The sequence below is a fragment of the Poecilia reticulata genome, linkage group LG23 (assembly GCF_000633615.1).
Source record: "Poecilia reticulata strain Guanapo linkage group LG23, Guppy_female_1.0+MT, whole genome shotgun sequence".
NCBI lineage: Eukaryota > Metazoa > Chordata > Actinopteri > Cyprinodontiformes > Poeciliidae > Poecilia > Poecilia reticulata.
In genome coordinates this window covers 16109331-16121429 of record NC_024353.1, presented here as the reverse complement: position 1 = coordinate 16121429, position 12099 = coordinate 16109331, and the positions used below count along the sequence as shown (strand labels likewise).

The window sequence follows — 12099 nt, the reverse complement described above, 5'->3', positions numbered from 1 at the left end:
GGTGGACAGCAGGTCCTGTGGAGTGGAGTGTTCAGTGTGGATAAAGGAGGAGAAAACACTGAGCTGCTGCTGTTTGACATCAGTCCTGATCTCAGCASRGATWMRTACACAGATCCTGACTTTTATCCATCAAAGATCAAGCCAGACAAACCGGTGAGTTGCTGTATTAACCATAGCCTCCTCTTAATCCTGATGTTTTCATGTCTTGTTTTTTTACTGAGTCCTAGAGGGCTAAGAATCTCCAGGAACATTTTATATGTCTGAAATGAGACAGACAGAATGTTCAATAAAATGAAAGGTTGGGTGATTTATATTTCTGAAATATATAAGTTGGTATGGGTTTACAGATCAGTCCCTTTTTTACTCTTAAACATTTAAAATAAACTTTGTKTCTGGTTTTTACCATCATTGAAACAATTTCTGAATCTTTGTGATAAATTGTAAYYYWTTTGTTAAATGTGGCAGTGTCTATATTTTTGTGTTTGTCTGTTTAGTTTCCTGAGTGTTTTTTGTCATTTTGTATCTAAAATATGAACACGTAAAGGGCAGCTTATTAAAATCTGTCCCAAACTTTCTGTTTGGCTGCTTATATAACTATAAATCTTCCCTGAGTTTTCTGAAGAACAAGACAAAAATGTTGAAACRATTCTCTCTGTTCCTCAGTCAGTTCCTTTGGACCTGAAACCAAAGGCTGTGCTTTTTAAGCAGAACTTCATGAGTTCTGTTCTGGCCGTCAGGCTGAACAACTGGATGGTTTTCTTCATTGGAACAGCAGATGGACAGCTAATCAAGGTGGGTAGGAAACTAACAACTGAGAGGAAAGAACTGTGTTTTAGCAAAATAAGTAACAACCAGAATATGTTGCAACACAGTTTATGAACACAGTGACAATGTCACATTGAAGTGTAACAGAGTTTAACTTGGACCAACTCCAGGAGGACCTCAGATGTTTGTTGTTTTTCTTATAGAAACACAATCCATCACACCATCTTTGTTTTTGAAGACCGTCTTTCAGATTTGAAGGTTATTATGCAAATTGTTACATAACCTTAGAAAGAAAAGATTAAAATAAGATATGTGAATATTTGAGTTCTTTAGCCATTTGCACAGGACTTCCATCCAAACCTGTTTCTTGGATACGTTCTGTATCTCTAACCTCAGTGTTGTTGTTGTTGTCATCAGCTTTCTGTGGACAGGAAGTACCAGCCCTCCTGTCCACAGATCCTCCTCAGAACCAGTGGAGACAACAAAGTGTTTCCAAAACTCCAACTGGATCCAGTGGATCAGAAACATCTCTATGTGCCGTTTAAAAACCAGGTAGATTGGAGCTTCTTCGTGTGGCGTTCACTTACCCTGCCGGTTGATGTGTTTCTGAAACATGGTGTTCTGCTCCAGGTTCAACGTGTTCCAGTGTCAAACTGCACAACTTACCAAAATGTGAAGGATTGTCTTTCTGCCCAGGATCCATTCTGTGTCTGGTGTGTCTCTGAGAAAAGGTCAGAGAAACTTCATCTCAGCTCARTCCTTCATCTCAACTTTATGATGACACATTTACATTTTTTCAGCTGCTCATTTAAAGACGACTGCAGAGGTTCTGAGAGGCTGTCCATCCCTGATGAATCCAAGCAGGAAATAGTTTCTCACAGATTTCTGAAGGACTCCACAGGAGAGGTGGGTTAATAAAACATTTATGACTGTTTTCATCTGGAACTATCAGTTATTATCATCTTATTTTTGTTTTTTTCTCAGATGAAAATAATCATCCAATCACACCTGACTACAGAGAAGATTCAGTCTAACTTCACGTGTGATTTCTCTACAACCTCCACCCAGCTTTGTAAAAAACAAGAACCAAAACCACAGTACCCACAATGCATCTGCATTCTCAGTGACCCTTTACCTGCTGATGGTCAGTGATGGTCAGGAAGTCTTTAAGCATTGTCTTACAGCTGCACTCTATCTTATTATAGTTTCATACTTTATCTTGGCTTTGCAGATCTCGACGTTACCGTGACGATCAGACTTGGAGACACATCTCTGTCAGAACAAATAAAGATGATTAACTGTTCCAGTATCCAGGGGCAACCAAGTTTTCACCTGTAAGTTCATTTATGTTTTAGAATACAGGTTTAATAACAACTGATATCATCATAAAGTCTAACAGTATAATTTCATTTCAGTGTTTTCATAACTCTACTCTGCATAAAATCTGAATAATACAAATATTGTAGCTGATATTTAAATCTGACAGATTCTTTGCTTGTATAATTATCTGTTTTCTTTTGTAGCTGAAAGAAAAAGATTAGTGTTGAATCTAGAGAAGCTTCATTCTGCTCAATGTTTCATTAACATGAACGATGCATTATCAGTGCAGCTTGTTGTTTCTAAATGAATCTGTATCAAGTGTTGTAATGTTTGAGTAAAGCTGAAATCAAACTGGGCCTGTTTTCTGTCCAGGTGTCAGCGGTGTATCAGAGCAGGATGTGGATGGAGACAGAACAGCTGCTCCTGGGCCACTGATGCAGTCAGCAACGTAATCATGAACCGTTTTATGATTTTTAGATGAAATTTAGAGAAGTTTCTTCTCAGATAGTGCTTGTTAGACATAATTACATTTCTTTAACATGGATATCTATTGTATTTTTTTACAGTTTCTGTGTTAAACTAATGTTGTCTGGAACAATGTCATGAAATAAACTGATAAATGTAATATATTTCCTTCTGCAGGATATTTGTGAAAACATTGGGCAGTTTGAGCGGAACTTTTCTGTGAGTCACATTATTAGTCGATCTGACACCTCATACATGTTCAGTGTAGCTCATTGGTAATGTGGAACATTTGTATTTTCTGCTCCTTCAGAAACCAGAGATCTCCTCCGTCTCTCCCAGTGTTGTGTCTTTCTATGGCAGAAATCAGGCTGTGCTGTCGGGTCGTAACCTCAGAGATGTGACCAGAGTCAGGATTAAAGCTGACCTGGACTGTGACCCAAAGGAGTGAGTCATTTTATTCTTTACTACAGTCATGTGGAAACATTATGTCCCTCCAGTGAATGTACGATTCTTCTACAGTATAGCTTGTTTAGGAAAAAAAGTTATTGAACGTCAAATAAAGCATCCAATCACTCACAAAAGTTGTTTTGTGAGTGAGGAAAAGTGTTCAGGAACCCTCCTCTCTAATAGCTACTCTTACCTCATGTGGCTGAAAAAGTAACACTAGTGCAGCCTCTGATTGTATAGACATACACTTTAAGATGGACAGTAGTAGGACATTTATGTCCTGTAATAACATTTCTGCTTGTGGATTGATTTTAGCATCTTACAGTCAGCTTTCAGGGTGAACTTGCTTCCAGCTCACATTAGTTGCTTACCTTGATTTTGATGATGGTATGTGACAAAATGTAATATTTTTTACTTGTTTCATAGCTATTTTCTGTATTATGTTGTTATGTAAAGCATTTTGAACTGCCTTGTTTCTTAAATGTGCTATACAATGAACTTTTTATGCAGTKTCTCTCTCTCTCTGTTCTCTGGTCAGATCTCCTGTGTTAAGCAACAACGGTTCCAGTCTGACCTTCCATATTCCCAGCACAAAAGCTAAAGGCCTGGTCAAAGTGTGTGTTCTCCTTCCAGACGGAAGTTGCCACGGCAATGTCACCATCGCCTATCAGTCTTCACCAATCTGCACTGATATTACACCAAGCAGCAGCTGGAGAAGGTATTTAAAAAAATATAGATTAACAATTTCCAGCATCTGCAGAGCACCATGCACTGATGTAATATTAATTAATTTATTAAACCAAAAGTTGATCTGTAGGCCAGGTTAAACTTCACACATCCTGATTTTTTATTTTTTTTTGTTGGACCTCTTTAAACTTTATAAATCACATGTACCCTCTAAAACCAATCTATAACATAGTTCATGTGTTCTTGATGAATTTTGTTCTTCATCTTTTGACTCCTGGCAAACTTGATGTTTGTTGAATCAAGTTCTCAGCTGACCTGATGTTTTGCTGACACTGTGACTTCAGAGTGATTCAGATGTTCAGAGGTTTTCTTCATGTGTAGAAATTCATTTGATTATGGAAATTAAGTTTTGACTTTTAATTTGACCATGCATTTAATTGTTCCCCAACCACAAGATGGATTCTAACAGATTGTTCTGTTTAAGGAAACCTACACACTTGATCACAGCATTACACTGCAAAAACAAACTCTTACCAAGTATTTCTGTCTAGTTTGAGCAGTTGAACCCATCTGATAAGGTTTTTGAACAAACAGACGCGTATTAACTGACTTCCACTTCCATTCACAACTTGTTCCTTTTTTCAAAAAGGACAATAAAAGCAAAAGACCCCCATTTATTTTTTGTTTCACCCCCACTAATTTGTAACTGGTATAGTTTACAGAAACTTGTTGAAGCAAACTGTTGCAGTAACTATTACATGTGAAAACTGACACTTCCTGAACAACCCATTTTCACTTTAACATTACTTCCTCTTTAAATGCAATGACTCTGAATCCATTAGTGTTACTCTACAGTTTCAGAAACATAATACAATACTTTGTTGTGAAAATAAAAATAAGAATAACAATACCATAAGCATTGGTGTTTTTGTCATTCAGTATTTGAATTGTTAAAAACATGAGTTGAACATTCATGGAATATTTTCAACATCTGAACATCTAAATGTATTTTAGCTTTTTATTGCTTGACATACTTATTAATATGTCGGGCAGGATTGCAGCTGATGAAACTCCTGAGGAGGAAGTGAAAAACCATGAGCCCAGTTTTAAATGTAATCGGACAATTTATTGCATGTCTTCCTCTTCTTGCCTTGCGCCCCTTTCCTGTCTGCCAACTGACAAATGAAAGTATGGAGGCCAAAAAATGAGGAATTGAAAAATTAGAAGAGCTTCAAGCCAAAAACTTTAAAGTCTTCTTAAATTATAGAATTTAAGAAATTAAGAAATGACTTAAATAATTAAGTTTGACAGCATGAAATGAACTAAAAGAGCTCAAAAAACAACACACATTTTCATGAGTGAGTTAGAGTTCAAGCCAAGAGTGACTCATCCAGGAAGCTACAAAAGAACCAAGAACAAAAAACATTTTGATTCTATAACAAAGACCAGAGTTCTAAGATCAAAACCTCTGGTGGGCAGAAATAACACAAAGGTCCATGTTGGATTTGCCAAAAAAAAGTCATCTTGATGATTCAAGACTTGAGGAAACTGTTCTGAGGATTGACAAGATGTGGGAGGTGAATGTCAAATTAAATATAGCTTAAAACTAGCAGAACAATTCAGAGAAAGAATCATATCGACTGTGAAACACGGTGGTGGTAGTGTGATGCATTGGGAATGATTTGCTGCTTTAGACAGTGGATGAGTTGGTGGAACCAAGAGTTCTGCTTCCTGCTAGACAATCCTGAAGGAGAATGACGAGGCATCAGTTTGTGACCTTCAGCTCAATTGCAGTTACTGTATTCAACAAGACAGTGAAGTGTACAAGCAAAACCACAACTGATTTTACTTCTGCCCTGTTCACAGTCTGTTCACAGTCTAGATCTAAATCTGACTGAGATGTTGTGGTGTGACCTTAAGCAGGGTGTTCATGCTCAAAAACCCTCCAGAGCAGCTGGATTAAAACAGTTCTGCTAAGAGGAGTGAGTGAAGTTCAACTAGTTATTACTGCTTACATAGAGCCAGGTTGGTTTGTTTGAAAGCCTGAAACATTTAAATGTGACAAAAACACAATAAATGTATAAAGTATTAAATACTTTTTCAAACTACTGAATGTAAATAAAAATCTACAGTTAGAAGAATCACATGTACTGTTCTGTCAAATAACTGATCAGAATAACAAGTGAGTAAAGTGTTTGTCCTCTCTGTGTCCTCCAGTGGGGGCAGGATGGTCAATATTTCTGGGACTCACCTAGATTTGGTGGAGGGGATCACACACAGCCCCACCCAGCAGGAAGTCATGCCTCTGATGAGCAGCAGCTATCAGGTAACTCTGCAGATAGAAACTCTGTTATCAGCATACAGTGAACTACATCATGGTATGTTTTTATTTTCAACAGACTCTCATATATAAAACACCTGCAGCCAAAAACCCTCCAGTGTCCAGCAGCACCGTGTTTCTGAAAGTAGCCAGTGAAACATTGGAGTGCTCAAAGAAAATAACTTACTATCCTGACCCAGAGTTTACCAGCTTTGCAGCCGTGAAGGAGGGGAAAGATGTTCGTATCACTATTCAGGTACGGCAGGTTCTGTCCACGTTTGTTCACTCAGACATGTTGATGTTACATTATTGAAGGGGAAATTGGTTTTGCTCTTTCAGAAAAAGGCAGACAAGCTGCAGATGACTGCAGCAGAGCTGTTGGTTGTGGGAATTCACAATGAAGTTGAACATCCCTGCATCATAACAACTCAAGAAATCGACAACAAGACAGAAACCTTTATCTGTAAAATTAAAAACATGCAAAGCTCTGACATTGAGATGATCAAGGTAAATTCAAAATTTATAGTAGTATAGGTTTAATAACTTGAAGTGCTGTTGAAATCCCTTGTTTTTTAGCTGTAACTAGACCAGCTTTCCCCTATCAGTTTCTCACATTACTTGGTTAAGAAGAACCAAAAAACAGGACAGAACATGTTAATGGAAGCAGATCAACTAAACTGACTCCAGTGTTGTATAAAACCAAAGGCTGCAGAAACTGAAGCAAGGAGCAAGAAAACTGGACAATGCAGAAAATAAAGTCGAACCAGGAACAGATAAAGAAACAGAACAGGAGCAATAAGTTTGACCACATAACCAGCAGGATGTAGGAATACTGCAGAGCTTTGGCTGATCAAAGATCAAAACCAGGAGTTACAAAGTACAAAGCTGGCCCAAATTGCTCTGTGGTCTCCATGCAAAAACACAAAATGGAGCTATTGAATTTAAAAAAGGAAAATGTTTAACTGGCATAGTCAAAGTTTGGCACAACCTGTTATTTGTGTTCAGGGTGATTTTATTTTCACATTTGAAAATGACAAAAACACCAGATCAGATTCTTCTAGAATCAAATCCAGTGTCATTATGTTGTAAGAATGTCTCTGTAGTATTAATTCAACCTGTTATCTTGATCTGTCTGGTGGCTCGTCACGACTCTTCATGCTTTATGAGAGGAATGCTTCAGAAAGTGTTTTGGCTTTATAACAGTTTCAGCATTAGCATATTTAAAGCTGTACCACCTGTTTGTTCTATGAACTACTAGGTAACACTTTATTTGAAGGGGTGTATTTAAAACTGACATGAGACTGTCATAAACATGACATGACACCTGCACGGTTTCCCTCAGTGTATTATAAGCCTGGCGGGCCATCAGGCTGTACTTGTGCCCCCACCAGGCTTAGGATTGTTAATTTATTTTTGTTATTTTTAATGATTGCTTTTTTAAAGACTTTATAGTTGGTGTTTAGGTATTAATCTTAAAGTCTTCCAATAATGCATAACTATCAAGTGATATTTTCAAATTTCATGTCAACTATAAACATGTTTTACCTCAAAAACATGGCGGGCAGCTGGATGAATGACTGCCCTAGCGCCCAGAGCACCAGGCTAAGCAACCCTGATCTGTCATGAACATAAATGACTCTTCATGAATGTTTACGGCTGGTGTCATGAAGAGTCATTGGGTAAATAATGACACTTTTAATGCAAAGTTCAATTAAAACTTGCATTAAAAGTCATTTAAAAGTGTCAACTTTGTGTTACAGGTGTCATTATCTACCGAATGACACTTCATGTTAAAAGTCATAAACCTTCATGAATACACTACTTCCTGTTCAAGACAGAAGTTATGTCATACGTATGACAGTATCATGTCAGTCTTATGCAGACCCATTCAAATAAAGTGTTGCCAACTATTATGATTATGGTCTGTTACAGGTAACATATGGACATGAATCTATAACACTGAACAAATCATCATTTCAACGTTATTTTTTTATACTGCTCATCATATTCCTGATCCCCATCACCCTGGTTGGTAAGTGCACCATGGTTTTGGCCTCCACCAACAACATGCTGGAGATTTCTCTTTACATGTTGGCTCGTTCATTTCAGTGGTGTTTTTCGTCTACCGAAGACAACGGGAGCAGCTCACCGTTAGGATGAACAAGTTGATGGAAAACCTGGAGTGTGACATTAGGAATGACATCAGACAAGGTCAGTCCTTACTTCTGAGTCTGGTAATAGGTTTGTTTTTTTCTCCATTACCTGCTGCATTCATCAGGGCTTAATGTGTATTAATCTGATCCTAAACACATCCTACGCTGAATTAGTTTGACTTAGCATTGCTGATGGTGGATTAGGTTCTAAGCAATAGTTTAATTTGTTCAACATGTTGAAGTGACCCAGTCATAGAATCAAGCCTGGACTTCCTCTTCATGAGGTTGTCATAGAAAGAGTGTCTTCAGTCAGAGGCCTTATCAGTTTGCTGTAATACTGACTGCTACAATAGATTCTTCCTTCCCACAACCATTACCATCTATAATAACTCTTTAGAGAATCTTGAATAATTTGAGTTACAACAACATTTAGTTTCCCTTTAGGATCAATAAAGCATTTATAATTTGAATTGCTTGAGAATCTGTGGAGGCAGCTGAAGATTGAGGTGTGTGAAGGCTGTCATGGCTCTAAAGATTGTTCCACTGAACATTAAGATGGTTAAATGAGTTTTGACTTACAATTTGTATATAATGTAAATGAAAGCAGATTATATTCATAATCATTGATTGTTTTATTATCTCTTAAAAAATGCCCTTCTCATTTCCTATCAGAAACAAACTTCCTGCTAGTAAAGCCAATATAACATCATGATGTCCTTAGAGTCGATTTGTTTTTGTTGTTGTTGTTTTCTCTTAAATCTTTTCCAAAACAGAATTTCAGATGAATTTTATTTGTCTCTTCAGATGATTGATGAGCCTAACTGAGTGAAATAGATGCAGTGAAACGTTAATATTTGCTGTTTGTTTTAACCTGCCTTCTATGGAGACGTTGTGCTCATGTTGCGTTCTGGTTCAATGAGGAGAACAGACATGAATCATATATTAATGTTTTTCATGTTAATACACATTCTGTGTGACATGCTGCCTCTCCAGAGACAGAGAACTGGCTTCTGTTTAGAGCTGATAATGAAACATTTACACACTTTGTCCCTTTTCAACCACTTCGCTTTCAACTCTTCCACCTCACTGGGCGTCTAACACAAACTCAGTTCCTTTTTGAAGCACTTCCTTTTTTCACAATTTAAAAATTGTTGCACAAGTTGACCTGACGGTAAACGAAAGCCATTTTCAGAAACCCATACTTGACTGCAGCTTTTGCTGAGCTACTCAGATATAGTATTAATAAACTGTGAGATGTTGTAAACTGATTGTTGCGTTTCCGAGTTACCAGCTGATAAGAACAAGAAATGTTAGCCGTTTTGTGAGTTGTTAGTGTTGCCTTTCCTCCACTGTCTGTTTCCTTCACAGGATTCATAGATCTGCAGACAGAAAAGGCTGACCTGATGGAAAATGTCGGAGCCATTCCTTTCCTGGACTACAAGCACTTTGCTTCCAGAACCTTCTTCCCTGAGGTAAAACCAAGCCCTGTGTTGCAACACAAATCACACTGATACCCTGAGGATATATAACAGCTACTTTCTGCTTTCCAGAGTGAATCTTTAATTAAGCTGTGCATCAAAGACATTGGTCAGGTAAGCATGAATGGCAGCTGCGGCTCTTTGGACGCTCTCACACAGCGTCAGTGAACTTTGTTGTTGTCTGATCTGGAATCAGGACGTGGAGATGGTGGAGCTGGATCAGCACTGCCAGAAGTTCTCCAGGCTGATCCAGGACCAGCTGTTTCTCACCACCATGGTGCACGCGCTAGAGGAGCAGAAAAGCTTCACCGTCAAAGACAAGTAAATCTGATGACCCGGATGGAAAAACGAAACGCTTATCACTGCATAACACATCAAATCTTATCAAGTAGTTTTTGTTTCTTGTGCTTGAAATAAGACAAAACTAACATAAAAGTAACATTTGTGGAAGATATAGTAGCTGGTTTTAGGTTTTCCTTAAAGGTGCAGTATGTAATTTTTATTTAAAAAAAAAAAAACAACACACGCACAAAAATGTTTTTTGGAAACAGGTAATCCATGAAAAGATTGATCTCCACATCCTCCTGAACTGCTATTACCGTCTGAAGAAATTCACCAGTCCCAACAAAAAACAACCAATCAGAGCCAGGAGGAGGGGTTTAGCGCTGTCAATCAAACTCATGTATACGTTGAGCTGGGCCACTTGAGATTGTAATTGGCAGAGCTAAGATCTGCCTTTTTAGATACTTTTTATCTATACTCAAGCATTATTCACATAAAACCAGCTCCTATATGTTGCAGGAAAGTTCCTTGTCAGTTAGTTTTTATCTTATTTGAACTAAAAACTAAACAAAAAAAAACTTGGTAAGGTTTTGTGTTTCTGCAGTGGACAGTTCAATTAACGTCTCTGTCCTTCAGGTGCACATTTGCGTCTCTGCTCACTGTGGCGCTTCACGGCAACCTGTCGTACCTGACGGAGGTGATGGAGGTCCTGCTGAAGGACCTGATGCAGCAGAACAGCAGCGCCGCTCAGCCCAAACTGCTGCTGAGGCGCACCGAGTCCACGGTGGAGAAGCTACTGACCAACTGGGTGTCGGTCTGCCTCTACGGCTTCCTGCGGGTCGGTTCAAGAAAACTGTCAGAGACCGGTCTGATTGTTCCTGTGTAGCTAGACAGAGACAGTGAAGCTACTATGATCCCAGTCTGATGATTCTCACTCATTTATCTCCATCTAAGAGTTTTGATGCACATCTGATGGTCTCTGTTGCTAAGATGTAAAATAATTGACATTGATCAGTGCAGACGCCTTTGGTTCAGACAGTTTTTACAAGCATGGGAAAAGAAATACTGAGAAACTCTTTGAATGTTTTTTCTTTACCTAGAAGGGCAACGTAAAACATTTTTTAAAAACTACTTCCCTGCTTATTTATAGGAAACGTGACTATGGCTACGGACAGTTTCAAATATCAGATGGGACATAAAATCAGTTCATCGTTCAGTATCTTTATCTTTTATCGTAAATTCTGTGAAAACTGTGTGTTTGGTACACAGAGCTGCTAAAATGTCCCCATTCAATACAGATTATCTCTGTTTCTGCTTGTTTATCACACTTCACAGTGAAGTGTGACATTGTGTGATATAAAATCACAGTTTTATATCACACAATGATAACTTAAGTAAATATAAAATGACAATTTAATTTATTTAATGATAAATCTATCCAGACCAAATTGGACGCCCTGGGAAAAAATATTCTATCAAAATGAATGCAGAGCAACATCTAAAGCACTTTGTCTCACTTACCTCAGTTAAGGTCGGTGGTCATGACTCGGCAGTAAGAAAGAGAAGTGAGAAAATGGCGTCTAACTCCAAAACCACCGCTGACCAAAGAGAGCACATTGTTCTGCCTCCTCACTAAATCATGTTTATGATCACAAAGACCTTTTAGAAAATGATCTGTAAAGTAATCTGAACATTTTGGGAGGTGTCTGTCCTGAAATGCAAAAAACAAAAGAAAGAAATGAAGATTTTAAAGTCTGGTTGTTGATGCTTGAAAACCTCACAGTGTGGCCAAAATAAACCAATTCTGGAAAGAGAAACGGTCTAAAACTCTTCCACAGTGATGTAAAAGATTCACCACCTGTTAGCAGCAGCGCTTAGCAGCTGCTGTTACCAGGGTGACGACCAGATTCAAGGGTGACGACCAGATTGCAGTCAGAGGAGCCATTTCCTCTTTCACATATGCAGTTCCAGTTGGTCTGGTTCACTCTTTTTTGCTCTTAATTATTATTTGAGCACAGCTTTTTCTATTTATTCAGGTCATCTTTGATATTAAAATATGATTTCATATTAACTTTTTCAGATAAACAAGTAAAAAAAAACACACACAACTTATCACAGCTATATATGTATTTGCTAACGTGTCTCTAAGCTGGATGCTAATTGTGGATGATTATATTCTAAG

The 12099-nt window shown here is 38.0% G+C and overlaps 1 protein-coding gene and 1 long non-coding RNA gene across 2 annotated transcripts in view; one reads left to right on the top strand and one right to left on the bottom strand.

Annotated features, from left to right (window-relative positions):
- Positions 1–7: 7 nt before the first annotated feature.
- plxnc1 (plexin C1) overlaps positions 8–12099 on the top strand; it is a 21267-nt gene continuing 9175 nt past the window's right edge. Inside the window, exons 1-20 of the mRNA XM_017302794.1 lie at positions 8–153; positions 664–792; positions 1183–1317; positions 1396–1496; positions 1566–1671; positions 1750–1909; positions 1997–2099; positions 2458–2533; positions 2728–2769; positions 2861–2994; positions 3536–3715; positions 5902–6010; positions 6084–6260; positions 6344–6511; positions 7937–8036; positions 8114–8215; positions 9526–9629; positions 9708–9749; positions 9832–9956; positions 10554–10755. Coding sequence (XP_017158283.1) covers positions 715–792; positions 1183–1317; positions 1396–1496; positions 1566–1671; positions 1750–1909; positions 1997–2099; positions 2458–2533; positions 2728–2769; positions 2861–2994; positions 3536–3715; positions 5902–6010; positions 6084–6260; positions 6344–6511; positions 7937–8036; positions 8114–8215; positions 9526–9629; positions 9708–9749; positions 9832–9956; positions 10554–10755 — 2244 coding nt within the window. The 5' untranslated portion in view covers positions 8–153; positions 664–714. The remainder of the gene's footprint in view (positions 154–663; positions 793–1182; positions 1318–1395; positions 1497–1565; positions 1672–1749; positions 1910–1996; positions 2100–2457; positions 2534–2727; positions 2770–2860; positions 2995–3535; positions 3716–5901; positions 6011–6083; positions 6261–6343; positions 6512–7936; positions 8037–8113; positions 8216–9525; positions 9630–9707; positions 9750–9831; positions 9957–10553; positions 10756–12099) is intronic.
- On the bottom strand, positions 9842–12069 carry LOC108165877 (uncharacterized). Its single transcript, XR_001776206.1, has 3 exons — positions 11439–12069; positions 10606–10749; positions 9842–9921 (listed from the first exon to the last, which is right to left on the bottom strand). It is a non-coding gene; the product is annotated as an uncharacterized LOC108165877 (long non-coding RNA).